Below are 18,338 nucleotides of genomic sequence, written 5' to 3' on the forward strand. Positions count from 1 at the left end.
ACATCTCAGAAGCCCAGGGAGCGTAACAAGAAAGCTACTACAGCATTCATATTCTAGAATGCTAAGCATGAAGTTATCAAAGCTTTCATATGAAAGACTGCAGCCTAAACCATGATAAGTCTTTGTCCTTTCTAGTTTCATTGCATGAAATTTTTTTTGTGTTTCATCTGGTATAACCATTAATTTTAGTTTTTAAACCTTCACTGAGGAACCTAATTCGATTGCTATCTATCTATCTATCTATCTATCTATCTATCTATCTATCTATCTATCCATCCATCCATCCATCCATCCATCCATCCATCCATCCATCCATCTATCTCTCTATCTATATCTATCTATCTATCTATGTATCTGTCTATGTATCTATCTATCTATGTATTTATCTATATTTATATATATAGAGAGAGTAAATTTTTATTCAATGTGGTTCAGGAATGAGATGTTCCAGTTAACCTAACATTTGGGTAGAATTGTGTACTTGTGTGGATTACCTGCTTTCGGGGAGATTTTTAACGTAAGAAAATTTTTGCTTCCCAATGTACTTTAGAATTTCATAGTGCCTCTGGGCTATCTTTATGAGTCTCCATTGTAGTTGTACTAGAGGTGGTCTGATGGACTGGTTGGCCAGCTAGACTTAGTTGGATGAACTAGCAGTTATTTTTGTTATAATTAGCATGTCAGCAGAGAAGTACACTGAGTTATTAATTAACTTGGAGCTCAACCTTTCCTTTACTGCTTGGAATAAGTTTTCAGTAAACAAATGGCTGTCAGAAGGGTAAGAAAGTTTAAAAAATCAGGCAATTATGAATATTAAATATTTTAGAAGTAGATCTCTGGAAGTTATTTATATTTTCATTGATAACCTTTTGCCTTGCATAACTTTTATTTCTCAATATATCCCTCCCTATCAGAAAGCCATCCCTTAAAGCAAAGAATTAAAAAATCAGAGAAGAGGGAAAAAACAATTCAGTAAAACTAAGCAATGCATTAAATATGTCTTTGTAGTGTTTCTAATTGTCTGAACTTTGATTGCTTTTTGCTTTTTGGAGATGTACCCTTTTCTTTAGAATAAGTATGCGCAATCAACTAGGAATTTGAATGTAAAATAAAAATTATTATGTGATTATGTGGCTGGAACTATGATTAACTTTCAATAAAATCTGATGTACTACTGGGCTAAAACATATATATATCTGATGAAGGGTATAAATGTATTTGAAAATGTGAAGGAAAAAAATTCTTGATTTTAATTTTGGAGAGATTGGGATAGAGTGTCATCTTTTGCCTTCTTCTACTTGTCTTACATATAAATCACTATTTTTCTTAGCTCTTAAAACTATAGATTTCTCTTTGCTTTCTCTCTTTAGTTATTTCAGGTTCCTTTGGAAGAGGAAGGACAGCGTGGAGGACCCATCCTTGCACCGGAAGAGATTAAGGCCATCTTTGGTAGCATTCCTGATATCTTTGATGTACACACTAAAATAAAGGTAAACTTTTTTACAGAGCAGATAGCATATTTAATCTTTTTTTTTTAAAGGCCTTTTAAAGGATTATAGATGTGCAAACCTGTAAATATTTCCTTTTGATGCTTTACTTGGAGTAAGTAACATTTTATTCCCAAAATTCTTCTACTTTCTTCCCCCTCTGATTGAACTGTTCCTGGAGCTGCACATCTGTTACATAGACCTGTTACTTTTTTATATTAATAACAATAATAATGATGATGATTGAAGGTATTAGTAGTTCTTGCTACTGTTTTTTTTTTCTTTACCTCTATTGTGGGGGTTTTTTGGGTATATTTGTTTTGCTGAAGTTTTACACTAGAAGGGATTACTATTTGTTGTTCAGTCATCTAGTCATGTCTAACTTTTTTTGATCCTGTATGGAGTTTTCTTGGAAAAGACACTGGAGTGGTTTGCCATTTCCTTCTCTAGTAGATTAAGGCAAACAGAGGTTAAGTGACTTGTCCAGAGTGAGTATCTGAGGCTAGATTTGAACTTGGGTCTTCCTGACTCCAGGCCTAGTGATCTATCCATGAAGTCACCTAGCTGCCTCTCTATTTTCTAATTTCTCTCTATTTAGACAAACAAATATGTACACAATCCAAGAAAAGATAATTTTTTTTCTTTTATTTTCATGACATTATCTCTAATCAAGTATCTGTAATCTCCCTAGAGGCCATTATTAATTTCTTCTGCAACTTAACAGCTTAGACCAGAACTCTTGATGTTATTAGACTTATTTCTCCTTCATTGTTCTTTTAGTGAAGATTTTACAGTTTGCCAGTATTTTCCCCCAAAGCAATGTTCCTTAAAATCACAAGACCTTATAATGTGAAATAATTGGGAAAACAGTCTGAAGCATAAAATATTTTCTAAGAAAATAATTTCCTCATTGTAAATATCAGCAGTACATATTTTTAATCTTTTATTTTTTCCCAGTTACATGTAAAAACAATTTTAACATTCTTTTTTTCAAATTTTGAGTTCCAAATTTTCTCCCTCTCTCCTCTTCCACCCTCATTGAGCAGTCAAACAACTTGACATAGGTCATATATGTGTAGTCATGCAAAACACATTTCCATGTAAGTCATTCTGTGAAAGAAAACACAGGCAAAAAAACCCCAAGAAAAATAAAGGTACCTTTGATCTGCATTCAGACTCTACCTGTTCTTTCTTGGAGATGGACAGCATCTTCCATCATAAGTCCTAGAGAATTGTCTTGGGTGGTTGTATTGCTGAGAATAGCTAAGTTATTCATAGAAGATCATCATACACTATTGCTGTTAATGTGTACAGTCTTCTGATTCTGCTCATTTCACTTTGCATCAGTTCACGTAAGTCTTTCCATGTTTTTCTGAGAGCATCCTGCTCACCACTTTTTAAAGCACAGTAGTATTCCATCACAAACATGTACCACAACTTGCTCAGCCATTCCCCAATTGATGGGACATCTCCTCATTTTCCAGTTCTTTGCCACCACTAAAAGAGCTGCTATGAATATTTTTGTACATAGAAGTCCTTTTCCTTTTTGTTTTTTATCTCTTTGGGATATGCACCTAGTACTGGTGTTGCTTAGTCAAAGGGTGTGCATGTTTTTATAACTTTTGGGGCGTGGTTCCAAATCGCTCCCCAGGATCAGTTCATACCTCTACCAAGTAGTACATTAGTGTTTTAATTTTCCACCTCCCCTCCAACATTTCTCATTTTCCTTTTCTGTCATATTAGCCAATGTGACAGGTGTGGGGTAGTAGCTCAGAATTGTTTTAATTTGTATTTCTCTCATCGATAGTGATTTAGGGCATTTTTTATATGACTAGATAGCTTTGATTACATTGTCTGAAAACTGCCTGCTCATACCTGTTGACCGTTTATCAGTTGAGGAATGGCTTTTATTTCTATAATTTGACTCAGTTTTCTGTGTTTAAGAAATGAAGTCTTCATCAGAGAAACTCACTGTAAAATTTTTTTTCGCAATAATGATTATCAACTATGCATTTCCCTCCACCCTATTTTCCCCATTTATCCTACTGTGTCTCTTCTTTTACCCTGTCCATTCTCAAAAGTGTTTTTCTTCTGACTTTTACATCCCCCAAACTGCCCTCCCTTCTATCAGCTCCCCCCACCTCCTTCTCCTATCTGCCTTCTCTTCCTACTTTCCTGTGTGGTAAAATAGGGTTCTGTACCTAGCTGAGTATTATTCCCTCTTTGAGCCAATTCCAGTGAGAGTAACATTCACGTGCTCCCTTCTCTGCTTCCCCTACTTTCCCCTTCACTGTAAAATCTTTCAGATCTCTTGTTTTTAAAGACTTGAATTTCTCATTATTCAGATAGAGTAACAGTAGCTCAAATAGGCTCGTGCTCCAGGACACTGTGGTACATAATGTGGAAGGAACAGCAGGCAGGGTTGTGGTCACAAAGGGAAAGCTCAGTCCTTGGAGTGGCTGCCAGTATGGGATGGGTCCAAACTGCATGCAATAAAGATGGGAGGGCAGGTGCCTAAAGAAAAAAAAAACAGACCAGAGCTAAGGCAGGGCCAAGGCCCACAGGTGCCCACCCCCTCTCCCCTACTCCCCCATTTTCAAAACTGGAAGGGGGCAGCCATATATAGCTATATATCTATATTCTCATCCCCTCACCTACAGACACACAGACAGACAGAGCAGCCCCCAAGGCTCTAGCTTCTGGGGGTAGCACCGAGAGTTGATACATGTACAGAGTTGGGGTAGATGAAAATTTGTTGTTGACACAGGATGTCTTCTGTTCTGCTCTAGCCCTGGGTGGGCAAAGTCCTTAGTTTGGCATTGATCTAAGTCAACCACTTCTGCTTTGGGTCCTGGGGAATGGGCCCAGAGAAGGAGGAGTTAGAGGAAGCTTTACAGTTCTGGAGTAGGGGCTAGGCTGCCCTCTTCCCAGGGCCAGGATACTCCCTGCCCCTTTCTGCTCAGTAGCCAAAGGTCTCCTGGGAGGCATAAACCGTGTAAAGGAAGCCATCTTCATCTTTCTCCTGCTCGTAGATCTCTGAGATGGGCGTGGAGACGCTCACCATGCTGTGCTGGCTCACCAGCAGGACAAAGGCCTGAGTGGAGTTAAGTTGGGGTCTTCGGCAGATGATCTTCACTAATTCACTTATGTTGACATGGTCAGGGACAAGGAACTTGATCTTGTCCAGGACAGGCAGCTGTTTTTCCCCTTTGTATTGCTCAGTGATCACCGGATCTTACTGGGGTGCTGCTCATGGATCTGCTGCACTTCCTTGCATCTGTTGGCGAAGCTTCGCCGCTGCTTGAAGGGCTGGTCGGAGGGCATCACACCAGGTTCCTCGGTTGGGCAGGGGTGGGGTGGGGTGGGAAGTTCAGGGCCAGGGATTCGGGTGTCGCCACTGCTGCTCCGGGTTCTCTGTCGTGTGTGCTCGGGCTAGTTCTGGTTCTCAAACCTGAGCAGCTGCTGTCCGGAGGAGATGGTAACTCCAGATCTCTTATGTCAGATAACTTATCCCTCTACCTCTCTCTTTCCCCTTCTCCCAGTGCATTCTTCTTTCTCATTCTTTAATTTTATTGTTTTGGGTAATCGTACCATCATATTCAACTCACACCTCTGCTTTTAATCTATGTATAATCCTTCTAACTGCCCTAATGAAAAAGTTTTTAGGAGTTATAAATATCATTTTTCCATGTAGGAATGTAAACGGTTTAACCATACCCTTATGATTTCTCTTTCCTGTTTACCTTTTAAAGTTTCTTTATATCTTGTATTTGAAAGTCAAATTGTCTTTCTGAGTTGTCTTAGGCTGGAAAATTGTTTTACTCTGCGCTTTTGTGGGTTCTGCCGCTCTAGAATTTGTTTAGAGGCATTATTTATGGTATTTGGAGCTGCTTGGGGGAGAGCTCAGACAAGTCCCTGCATTTACTCCACCATCTTGGCTGCACCTCCCCCATATTTAAGTATCAAGTTGTGTTTAGGGGGAGGCACTTTCAGACTTGATGATTTGAAAACCCAGTGTTTCCTCATTATTTTAGCAGGACATCATTGTCCAGTTCATAGAGCTAATTTCATTTTGAGAACAAGCAAAAGAATATTATCTCTAAAAAAGTTAAATTTGATGTATAATTTATTGTGGGGTAGTGGTGAGGGACTCCAAGTGACTTGTAGAATTATACGAGGGGAAGGAATTTCTATGGCAGGAGTTTCCCTAACCCCCTCACCCTTCCAAAAAACAATCACAGGCTCTGACCAAATCTATAGTAATTTTTTTTTATTCCTTTATACAATTCTTAAAGAATCGGGTGCACTCCTTCCCAAGAAAGAAGCACAGTATAGTAATTTTCTGAGGGAAGCAGTGCGGGGTAGTGGAAGGAGCACTTTTAAAGATAGCTCCTGCCTGGTCCTCACTGCTTGTGTGATCTTGGGCAGGCCATTGAAACTTCCTGGGCCTCAGTTTCTTCATCTGCAGATTGAGGGGGCTGGTCTAGATCACAAAAATTCTTAACCTGGTGTCTATAGTTTTGTCTTAAATTATTGACAACTGTATCGCAATATAGTTGGTTTCCTTTGTAATTCCATGTATTTTATGAATTAAAAAAAATTATTGAGAGAAGGGGTACAAAGGCTTCAAGAGTTCTGTGACATACAAAAGGTGAAACTCCGGACAAATTGTTCTCTCGTGTCTTTCCACATCTAGATCAGTGATTCTAGCAAATGTGTGTGTAGAGGTAAACGTAAAAGATGGTTAGCTTTAATCTTATGCTCCGTTTTCTATTTCAGGAGGATCTTGAAGACCTCATTATCAATTGGGATGAAAGCAAAAGTATTGGTGGCATCTTTCTGAAATATGTGAGTGCTTACTAAAAGAATACTTCTCCTGCTTAGAGTAATATATTATCTGACAGGGTGTTCCACTGAAATTAATTTTCCATACAATAGAAGCTTACCAAAGTATTGAAAATTATTTTAATGCTAATTGAGGAAAATCTTTCTTGAAAGTTCCTTGTAAGATTATGCACTCTTATTCTTTCTTCTACTGGGTGTCTCAAAAAGTCTTTGTGTGGTTGTAAGCTATTAAAGCTCATAAGCTTTAACACAAGCTTTAATAGCTTACAGCTGTGCTAAGACTTTTTGGGATGCTCTGTAGAAGGAACACTGAGCATCATTCTTTTTCTTGTTGAAGGTCATCGTTATGAACATCAACGGTTGTACTTTATTGGAGCACAAAAATTCGTTGCCATTGAAGTGTAATAAGTTATCATTAATCTGAACACTTTCCAAATACTTTGATCTTTGTTTTTTTTAGTTTATAATCTACTTTTCTTTTTCACTATCCATTCTAAATCACTAATAGTAAGAGAAATGTGAATCAAAATAAGCCTGAGGTTTCACGTCAACAATTTTTGGCAAAGATCTTTCTTATATAGCAAAGTGTTTATTCAGTTTTGGTTCTTCTGCAACTTTTTCCATCTTTCAGAAGTTCTGTGTTAGTATCACATGCAAACCTTTGCCTTTGTTCAGTCAGGTACTCAGTTATTTAGTATATGGATGGAGAGAAACATCAGAGGCATTTTCTTGTGTTTTGATTGTGTTTCAAACTGAGTCACATTACAACTCCTCTCTTGAAAAATGAACAAATGAATTGCAAATATTAAAAGTTAGCTAATATGAAAATATTTGTACCAATTAATTTAGGAGTAATATTTTTCAGGTTGGAACTTTTTTGATTACTTGAAATTGTTAAGTAATTTTTATAGTGTGTAGAGAAAATAATTAAAACATTCATTATGTTGGCTTTTTTCCCCTCTCACAGTCAAAAGATTTGGTGAAAATTTACCCGCCTTTTGTAAACTTCTTTGAAATGAGTAAAGAAACAATTGTTAAGTGTGAAAAACAGAAACCAAGATTTCATGCTTTCTTAAAGGTAAAGTGATATTTAAAAAAAAATCTTGTGAATTTACTGTATGTTGTTTTGAAAGACTTTCATAAGAAACATATTGCTAATAAGAATCAAGCATAACTCTATTAAGAATTATCTAGTTATGCACATGTTTTAACCTGCAGTGGGAAAAATTGGGGGAAAGAGGAAGGAACTGGGGGATAGGCAGCCGTAGCATAATGGACAAAGGGCTGGCTCAGAAGCAGCTTCAGACACATTCCAGTTGTATGACCTGAAAGGAGAGGTGCAGGGTGGGTGGCAGAGGAATTGTCCAAGGAAATCAAAGGCCTAGAAACTGGTTAGTGTGAGTGGGTCATTTGTAAATGGCACTGAAAATATCTGTCTCCAGGTGGTGGTTGGGGGGGGCGGGGGAAGGCAGGTGTTGGCTCATCTTTGGCTTGCCTGGGCCAGGAAAGGTAGAAAAGTAAAAATGGTGCTAAAGGGAGAGCTGATCATCTCTCAGGGATGTCTGCAGTCAGTGAGATATCAGGTTAGGTAATCTCCATGCTTCCTAAGATTCTCAAATTGAAATTTCTTTAGTCAAATATCAGTACTCCTGATTCTTTGATGTCATATGAAGATTTAAGATTTTTCATAGTAATTTTAAAAATTCTGAAAAGCTTATACTAGGACTCTGAATGGAGTTAAGACTTTGGCTTGATAGGAAATTATTAAACTGATTTCTTCTTTGAAGTCTGAACTCCTAACCTATTCGATTGCCATTTCAGACAGTAGAGGATGTAATTTCAGAGCTTAGTTGACCTACAAAAGGGCAAATGATTTTCTTCCTTCCCTTTGGTGTAATCAGGCCTACATATGTTAATCTTGAGTTGTTGTATTTAACTTGTGCTGAATGTCCAAATCTGAACTTAATAACTTTCCCCCCAAACCCTTCCTCCTTCCAAACTTCCCTATTATTTCTCTCAGTCTCACAGGCTTGCAACCAGGTGTCATCCTCAGCTCCTCACTGTCTCTCATGCCCCATGTTCAGTCTATTGCTAGGGCCTGTTGTTTTCATCATTGGGACATCTCTTGAATACTCCCCTTTTTGCACTTTTCTCTTCTGATATGGACTTCCATGTGTTTCCATCAACAAGACACTCAATCTCTTAGATCTGGGCATGTTCTCTGGGTGCCCTCCATGCTTGGAATGCTCTCCTTCCATGTTTCCCTGGCTTCCTTTAAGTCCCAGCTAAAACTCCACCTTCTATAGGAAGCCTTTTCTTAATTCTAGTGCCTTCTTTCTGTTAATTATTTTTACTTTATCCTGTGTGTAGTGTGTTGGTATGTATTTGTTTGCTTTTGTTGTCTCCTCTGTGAGATTGTGAGCTCCCCAAAGGCAGATGGTCTTTTGTCTTTCTTTGTGTCCTAAGTGCCTGGCACATACTAGGCTTAATAAATGCTCATTAACTGACTGATGTGACTATTTTCGGTTTTATAATAATTTTCAAAAATGTCATTTATTTCTAGATAAACCAAGCTAAGCCAGAATGTGGGCGTCAGAGCCTTGCTGAACTTCTCATTCGACCTGTGCAGCGGTTACCTAGTGTTGCATTGCTTCTAAATGGTACTTTAGTGATATAGTTTCATTAAATTTTAGGGAATGGAATTTTCAAGCAAAAGAAAAATTGCCAATATATTCTTAGATTTAGTACTACCTTTGAAGTATCCTTACTTAGAAGTAGTAAGGTTGTTTATAATCCTCTTTAATTTTGAGAGAAGAATGAATGTATATATGTTTAGGGGAGAGAAATATCCATAATGCACAGACTTTATAGGCCATGAAATCTGCTTGTGAGATCTTTGAGGACTCTTGAGAGTGGAGCCACCGAAATGATTACAGTATATATATATATATATATATATATATATATGTGTGTGTGTGCTGTACACACATATACATCCCAAGTAGAAACCCGCATAAGCTTCTTCTTTCAGTATTTTGGAAGAGGGAGTGTGACAAGTATAAGAACCTAAGCAGTCAGGAAATTGGCACAGTGAGGGCTGAATTCATTTAAAATATGCATACTAAATTTAGAGTCACCAAAAAAGAAACATATTTTTATATCTGGTATATAAGTATACTGTGTTTTATTAAAGAAAAAATATTCTTGGGTCACATTTGCATAATTATTTGATAAATGCTAGAATTCTAGTCCTAATGTGAGTCATATTGGGTTTATTTGAAGAAAAGAGCCTTTTTTCGTTTCCTTTTCCCCTCTTTCTTTTCCTTACCCTAACCTAGATTTTTCTATGATGTCATATCATTTTAAATAGTGTTCTGCATTATAAGCATATTTGCATTTTCATTTTAGTAAAAGAAAGGAAAGGGGAAAGATACTATAAGAAATCAATAAATTTTAAAAGCTAAAAATATGTGTTTTGGTCCACTTGTGGGCCTCCCACGTCAGAGGGATAGGGTGGTGTTGTCTAATTATAACTTGTTTGGAGGCATGCTTGTTGGTAATTTCTCAACGTTTACTTTTGGGGGAGAGAGATTGTGGTTCTTTCCATTTACATTGTTGTCATTAGGTATATTGTTTTCTTGGCTCTACGTTCATGAGGATCTTTCATTGTAGTAAAACAACTCTTTTATTAAAGATCTTAAGAAACATACTGCAGATGATAACCCTGACAAGAATACACTAGAGAGAGCTATTGGATCCTTAAAGGAAGTAATGACGTAAGTTCATTTTAATTTTGGGGTTTTGCTTAAGGTTTAGAATTACATTGATAGAAAATTTAAGTGAATTAATTAATGGGAGTGTGTTTGTGGCATAGCACAATTCACCTGTTTTCTAGTAGAGTTAACATGGCGAAATAATGATAAATGATTCCAGAAAACATTTACTAGACAATGACAGATTTTGGTTCCATGCAAATAAATTAACAGTGTTAGAAATTTGGAAATGTTGTAGACTTCCTCATCTATATATATATTCCCATGAAGAGTTTGCTTTTGAGCTCAGATGTACCAAAGTGACTTAACTTATCCATCCTGAAACAAAAGAAAAAGGTATAAATGGTACAAACATCTTTTCCTTCTTGATTCATTTTTCTTGTTGTTTTTCAACTAGTATTTAAGGAAACTTAAGTTTTGAGGACATTGGAAATTTAAAGTTTTTGCAGTGTAATGGAGCCTGTTTAAGGCAGACAATCTGTGAGTCTTTAACAAATTACTAGAGATTTTCTCTTTCACTGTCGTAGGGGAATTTGAAGTCCGACAGATGTGTGACAATCTACAACAAACTCAGTAGAGTTTTGTGGTGCCCAGGTTGTTACTCTTTAGCCATTTGTGTTCGTCATAACGGGGTGATTGAATTGGTAGCAGATAGAAAGTATTGAAAGGACACATCTCTGTTTGGAGTGTGGAGATGATGAGAAAGCCCTCATTCATCAGTCCTTAGGCATTTTAAACAATAGATTTATGAGGATGAGAAGATACATGGTCACTGATAGTAGGTGTGTGTGTATGACTGGGCTTGTAATTGAAAGTTTATGTCATAAATATTTTAATAACAATTTAAAAAAAAATGAACTTTAGTATGAATCGGGAAATTGCCTAAAGGAAACCTTAATACTACTCAGTGTTTCCTGACATCTATGTAGATGGACTGCTTCTTTGAGCAGACTAACTAGGGAATTTCAAAATTATAAAGAAGTTGTAGTCTTATACACCTTTGGAATATGTTGCCCTTTAGAAGTAATGTTATGCATGGCTATATAGCTCACAAAACTTGTAATGTCCCTGAATAGGCTTGTTTGTGGTGACTTTGGATTGGGTGACAGTTGATTTCCTTGAAAGATTCACCTGAGGGATTCTTTGTAAGGTAAATTACCTAGTTACCTGTGGATTATTGTAAATTGTCCAGTTTGGGCATTTCTGCAGATGCCTTTTCTGTTGTAAAGTAAGATAAGTTTTTACCTCTTTTTTACATAGGCTGTTGCTATGGGAATCAGAGTTACTTTTTCCTTATCTAACAATTTTCTTTTATGTTTGCAGACATATTAATGAGGATAAGAGGAAGACAGAAGCCCAAAAGCAAATTTTTGATGTTGTCTATGAAGTAGATGGATGCCCAGTAAGAGTTCTTATTTAGTAACTGCCTGTCTCTTAAAATGTTTTACTTTTCAGTTGTAATTGAAATCTGTCATTTCTGTCTTTACAAACTATTATCAAGTATTTTAAAAATTCTTTTTGTATGACTGAACACCAAGTGGTCTTGTATTTATATCTTCATTTCATGCAGGCTAACCTTCTGTCCTCTCACCGAAGTTTGGTGCAGAGAGTTGAAACCATATCTTTGGGGGAGCATCCTTGTGACCGAGGGGAACAAGTGACTCTGTTTCTCTTCAATGACTGCCTGGAGGTATGTGGCAGTATCATAATGTTAGTGGCTGGGACTGCAGCGAATACTTGAGACCAGGCTTTCAGCTGTGAAGTTAGAGGTGGCTTTCTTACTCCAAGTCAAGTTAAATTGTCATGTCTTAGTGATCATGACCAGTTGATGAATTGACCCTAGGCAGAACATATGTTTAGGAGTAGAGAAATACCTTCCCTTCAGTGGGATACATTTTAAGAGACTGATAAAGGATAGAGATTTTCCATAAGCAACTTCAGGAACACATCAGTTGCTTTCTTGAACTTAATCATTGCAGATAAAGCTTATTAGAGGTCAGAAGGTATTGTCCATAGAGATACCATGGAATTCTCTGATGTGGATGTATTTTGTTGAGAAAGAAGACAAGGATTTGTGTTGGCAGCACTGTTTCATTGTTGTCTGCTCTCTGCGATCTCTTGATCGCTTGGTAAAAAAGAACTCAAATTCTGGGTCTCTCTTCACTCAGCTGGACTTGGCTTAAAGTACTCTCCATCTCTTTGAGAGATCTTCTCTTTTACTTTGAGATCATATGGGCCTAGCTTTGGCTTACTTGTCTATCCTTCCATTGTTCTGTTTTTTATGCTAGAGCTAATTAAGCTAAATTCTCCCTTTTTTGGTTCACAATGCCTGATATAGGCTAAGGGAGCGTCTTTCTACACTCCTTTCCTTCTCTCTTAATCTCTTTTAATGCAAAGCACAAATTCCAGTTATACCAGTTTAGATGTCCATCCTCTTCTTTTTTTTAAGTCAGCCATCCTGGCAATTTCCTTTTCCCTTCTCTCTATTCATCTCATGGTCTTATTATTTCCTTATGTAAACCTCAATATATTTATAACATTACTACACTTTAATTATTCCAGTGATACAAATTCTCAGTTCATATGACTTTTGGAGAATATGTTTTACCTACATCTGTTACATGAGAATCATTGTGTTTAACAGAATACAGTAGTTATTTGATTAAGTGGAATTCATTTAGGTTTTAATTTTTTTAAGCTTGTTGGTAGAAGAAAAGAGATCTTAAGATTTTACTTACTCATCTGCGTTACTTTTTTTTCCCCTTAAACAGATAGCAAGGAAACGGCACAAGGTTATTGGCGCATTCAAGAGTCCTCATGGCCATACCAGACCCCCAGCAGCCCTTAAACACATTCATCTGATGCCTCTTTCTCAAATTAAGAAGGTGCTAGATATCAAAGAGACTGAAGGTCTGTGTTTTTGGCAATCCTCAGTGGCTAATTCATGTAAATAGTTTGTATAGAGTTGTAGGGTAGAATCTTCCAGTTATTTGAATGTTGACAGCTAATAAATCCTATTTATAAGCATTTGGCAGTTGAAGTTACAGAAATTGTTTGTGAAATTGCTATTTACATGAGTTGAGTAATCACAGCACTCAGTGATATGGGAATGTCTTTATGTTTGAACAGTGTGTAAGAAATCTTTATGTTTGAACAGCCAAAGAACTTTTAAACAGTTACTTGTCAAACCAGTGCCTCCAAGGCACTAACAGTGTTCCTCCCATTCCATCAAGACCCAATGAAAGTCACCAAGTGATTTGATTGCATTATAGTCTACATGTATATAGTACCCCTTATGCCAGTGTCAACATCTGAGGGATGAGACATTTGAGTTACTGCAGTCTAGGTATCCTTGGCAGACATTTTGTGTTTTCAGACTGACTGTGTTTCCTAAGAATATTTAGTGAGCTTTTGGGGAGATTTCTGTACCCTCGGGAAAGGGTCTGCAGCTAGTCTGGGTACTAGAGCTACAAGAAGTACCCTCCCCCGCACCCCACAAGGGTGTAGAGCAGTACCTATCAGGGTGTTGTAATACTCCTTCCCTTAAGGAGTATATGTAAGCATTTATTATGTGTTTGGAGGGCATCTCTTTGTTGCCACATTTAGCATTATAGAACTTGTTCCCTAACTGACAGAGACATATAATAGTACTAGATGAAACTCACTACAAATAGTTTTCAAGGAAAAGGTTGTGAACAACAATTAAAAATTACATTAATGTTTTCCGAAATGGTAGGTGTTCTAGTTGATGACTTCAGTCTTTGCTGAGTCCATAATGACTGTAAAGACACTGATGTTGAAATATAGACTGCTTTTCACATCTCTCGCAGAAAGTTTTAGAACAGAAATTTTAATGTCTAGGCTTTTTTGTTTCTTTGGATTTGATGCAGATAGTTTGTATTACTGAAGTAGTCTTAAAGTAGTTTTGTAATAGAAAAGTTGCTTACATAAAACTTTTGAGATCGATGAAATTTAAGTAAAAGAAAAGTATAAGTTTGCATTTTGGACAAGTAGCATGTAAAATACTAAGAAACCTTAAGTCCATTTGGTCCCTCTGTTTCTACCTAGTATGTCAGAACTGTTGTTAATGGCAAGAAGGGGAAAGATTAAGAGAACAGCTTTCTGAATTTCTCAGTTAATGTATATCCTGGTACTGAGCTTGCATGCTCTTTTTGTACTTTCAAGAGTGACCCTGAATCTCATTGATGGCTTTTTGGGATCCTAGATTGCCATAATGCTTTTGCCCTGCTTGTGAGGCCACCAACAGAACAGGCAAATGTATTGCTCAGCTTCCAGATGACATCAGAGGACCTTCCCAAAGACACCTGGCTGAAGATGCTGTGCCGACATGTGGCCAACACCATTTGTAAAGCAGATGCTGTAAGTTCTTGCCTTTGTGTGTCAGTGAAAATGATTTCATCGAATACATTGTTACACAGCCACAGAATTCTTGGAATTTCTTGTGAAGCATGTGGGAGATGTGATTTTATGTTGTGACGGAAACTGGTACAGGGTATTTTCTCTTGCTAGGAGAGTGGCTGAATCTGCAGAACCTTTTGGGATGGAAACTCCATTTTCCTGCTTCTAATTTCTGAGTCAATAGGGACCTGTATCAGAAAGGATTTGAACTCCAGCTCTCTCCTCCCTGCCCACAAGTCCTTGGTGAAGTCGCAAAAAAACACTCTAGATCTCATTTTCTCTATTCATGAAATGAGAGAGTTGTGCTAAAGTAATCTCCATGGCCCTTTCTGCCTCGAGGTAGCCTCCCTAGGTTTCCCCTCACTATTTACTCACATAGATAAAGACTACTACGGCCACCACTTCGGATTTTTAAGTGTCTTTCTCCCAGGGAGTTTAGAGTACTTGCATAGATACATAACTTCTTTGAGACTGATGGTGCAGAAAGAAAAATTAATAGAGCATCGGGAGCAAATATTGGACTTGGCCAAAGTTGTATAAACTAAAGTTATGAATGGGTGAGTAGTTAGGTAGAGCAGAACACTGGTACACTTGGTAACATCAAATATTTTTGAGGTCTTAAGCCGTTTCTGCTACTTAGTACCTTCAGACCTTGGCCATGCCTCACTTTCTCGGTGGACTTCATTCTTCTCATCTCTAAAATTAGGGGGTTAATCTCAATGGTCCATAGGGTCTCTTCTAATTCTAGATCCTGAGCCTGTGATTGTAACGTGTGTGTGTGTGTGTGTGTATGTGTATATATATATATTTATATATATATATATATACATACATATATATATATACATATATATATGTATGTATATATATGTATATATATATGTGTGTGTATATATATATATATACACACATATATATATATACATATATATATATATGTATATATATGTATATATATAATTTGTATATGGATATAATCCTACATGACATCGTTGTGGAAGCATTTTGTAATCAGGGCTATGTATAGGTGGATTGTTATTACTATAATTGATGATGACAAATGGAATGAATAATTAGCTATTTAATGGTAGAAGTAATTCTATAAAGCATTAAGCAGTTTACCAAGACCGAGGATGACCATTTCTGCACAACATAATTGTCTCTTAGACTTCCCTTCAGAATCGTACATACGTCCCATCCTTGATGTCAGACTAATGTAACAGATGACTGCTTTCTTGAGTCTGAGACCAGAAGTGTCCTTTTTGAGCCTCTGTGTGTGGGTGTCTTCTGTTGATGTGAGTAGTGGCCCTTCCCATGCCTGCTCATACTGTGCAGTTCTCCTTTGGGTTGTCATAGAAATCTTTAGAGTATTTTTCTGATGGATTTGAGTCTCTCCTGGTGTTTTTTTAAGAGATTAGAGATAACAGTGCATGATTTTTGTAGTGCACCGGTTATTTGTCATCTTTTCTTCTGACTCAACTTTTATCCCTCTCTTTAAAGAAAGATCTCTTTTCCCACCTCTAAGTCTCCCTTGTGAAAAGTAAAAATTTGAGTAAAATCCAAATGGTTGTGTGAACAGATCAGGTCCTGACTGTATAGGTAACATTTCACAAAAGAATAATTCCTTTTACCAGGGAACTCAAGGAACTATATTTCCTTCTTTTTTCTCTGGAAGCAAGATTATTATTGGTCATTAGAATTTATTTGAAGTCAGCATTTTCATGCTTTCATTTGTGTTAATTTTTTTTTTGGTTCTACTTTCTTCTGTATGAGTTTCTATGAATTCTTCATAATTTATCTGTTGTAGCATAATAATCTTTATTCATAAAGTTGATTTAGCTATTCTCCCCATGAATAAAATGCTGCTTTAAGTATTTTAGTGAATATGTGATTTTTTTTTGTCATTAGCCTTCTTGGAAGATAATGCCTAGGTCAGAAGGTACAGACAATGACTTTTTTTTGCATAATTTCAAATTCTCTGTTAAACTATTATTGTCCACCCATTCTTCTGGTCACATTTCATCTTTTTACATGATTTCTCATGTTCATCACCACTGGTGATGGGCTGCAGTCTACTTAGGAATTTGCCCATTGCTCTTTTGGGTCATTTATGATTTTGGCATTCCATGATTCATAGCCACATTACCATTAGTATTAAGGAATACCGGTGTTAGAGATGGACTTGTGAGGTAGATAGCAATTTGGGATCGTTTAAAACACTAAAAAGTTTCCTAGTTGTCATTCAGCTTTACCTCTTCCTGTTCAATTTTGGACTCATCTCATCTGTCCAAGGAGTAAGCAGGGCTATACAAACTCAGCAGTTTTCCTGTTCATTTGTGTGTCATAAGCTGAGCAATGTGAGTTTCTAATCCTTTTTCCAGGGTTGCTAATTAGACCAGTCTTTTTTTTTTTTTAATAACTATGGGTTTCCCTGAGGAGTCTTTATATAATATTCAAGGACTTGATGCAGTTAATACAAATAAATACATTGGGCAGATCTCACCTAATTAGGAAGTTTGTCTTTCATTCTTTAGTTTGGGCTTTACCAAGTTTAATGTTGGTCAACACTTTAAGCATGAATTTCTCAGTTCATATGAAGAAGTATATCTTTAGGTATAGCTATGTTTCTTCTGTTTGTTTCTCCTGATGTCACTAATTTTAGTACATCATCTAATAACATTCTTCTTTTTGTCACATTTATCAGTTTTGTAAAACCTTTGACATTTGTGTGGAAGAGACCTTTTTAGAGTAGAGCCTTCAAAGTTTTGTTTTCTTGAATCAAATACTTTTTTTCTTTTCTTTTTTTTTGGGGGGGCAATGGGGATTAAGTGACTTGCCCAGGGCCACACAGCTAGTAAGTGGTATGTGTCTGAGGGCTGATTTGAACTCAGATTCTCCTGAATCCAGGGCCAGAGCTCTATCCACTTCGCCACCTAGCTGCCCCTCAAATACTTCTTTAAAATCATGAACAGTGAGCAGGCTAAACTTCTGAATTTTATGTTTCTCAGTCTGTTTTATAATTAAAAACATGAGGGCAGCTAGGTCGTGCAGTGGATAGAGCACCGACCCTGAAGTCAGAAAGACCTGAGTTCAAATCCAGCCTCAGACCAAACACTTGACACTTACTAGCTGTGTGACCCTGTGCAAGTCACTTAACCCCAATTGCCTAAAAACAAAAGCAAACATGCAGATAAATCATAGTTTTGTAAACAAGTCATGTTTTCATCAAAAATATCTTATATGTATGCCTAGATCATGTTCCCATAGATTTTCAAGTAGATAAGAAAACAGGCCTCTGGGTTGATATTTGCTGATGCCTCTTTTTTTTTTTTGAGGAAAAGTGATTTTTTTTAATGATTTCGAGAGCTACTTGGGAAGAAAAAAGCCGACACATAGGCAGTGTTCACAACTGTACATTCAAACTCTTTGTACATTTTTTTTTAAGAAAAAAAGAAAACCCCACAGTAGCAAACTGTAAACCTGTGCTAATTGTAACTATTCCTATGCTGACTTTTATATTAGTGAAAATTTCCTCGAGCATATCCATTTTTAGCACCAGAGTGATCTTCCAAAGAGGTCTTGGTACTTGCTGATGCTTTTTAAGTAGACTTGCTGTTCTTTTTTTAGAAATCTTTCCTTGGGGACCTTTGACACTGTTTAATCAAGCCCAGGTTTTGTTGTAAATGTGTTTGATCAGGTTGAAATAGTCATCTGAAGGAAGAGGGGAAGCCCACTTCTGTACTGATCTAAATAAATGTTCAGAAAGTTTTCCTTAAAAGCCACTCATTTAGGGGCAGCTAGGTGGTGCAGTGGA

General features: G+C 37.0%; 1 protein-coding gene and 1 pseudogene across 2 annotated transcripts in view; one reads left to right on the forward strand and one right to left on the reverse strand.

Moving 5' to 3' along the window:
* The window catches only part of ECT2 (epithelial cell transforming 2), a 59,426-nt gene that overhangs the window by 30,483 nt on the left and 10,605 nt on the right, over positions 1-18,338 (forward strand). For both annotated transcript variants that reach the window (XM_020980475.2, XM_020980493.2), the window contains 9 exons: positions 1,371-1,490; positions 6,267-6,335; positions 7,300-7,410; positions 8,896-8,992; positions 10,027-10,108; positions 11,429-11,507; positions 11,676-11,795; positions 12,877-13,015; positions 14,331-14,485. In XM_020980475.2, coding sequence (XP_020836134.1) covers positions 1,371-1,490; positions 6,267-6,335; positions 7,300-7,410; positions 8,896-8,992; positions 10,027-10,108; positions 11,429-11,507; positions 11,676-11,795; positions 12,877-13,015; positions 14,331-14,485 — 972 coding nt within the window. The remainder of the gene's footprint in view (positions 1-1,370; positions 1,491-6,266; positions 6,336-7,299; positions 7,411-8,895; positions 8,993-10,026; positions 10,109-11,428; positions 11,508-11,675; positions 11,796-12,876; positions 13,016-14,330; positions 14,486-18,338) is intronic.
* LOC110204221 (microtubule-associated protein 1 light chain 3 alpha pseudogene) lies at positions 4,420-4,811 on the reverse strand (annotated as a pseudogene).

This window comes from Phascolarctos cinereus, unplaced genomic scaffold (genome assembly GCF_003287225.1).
Source record: "Phascolarctos cinereus isolate Bilbo 61053 unplaced genomic scaffold, phaCin_HiC Scaffold_7;HRSCAF=346, whole genome shotgun sequence".
In the NCBI taxonomy this organism is placed as follows: domain Eukaryota; kingdom Metazoa; phylum Chordata; class Mammalia; order Diprotodontia; family Phascolarctidae; genus Phascolarctos; species Phascolarctos cinereus.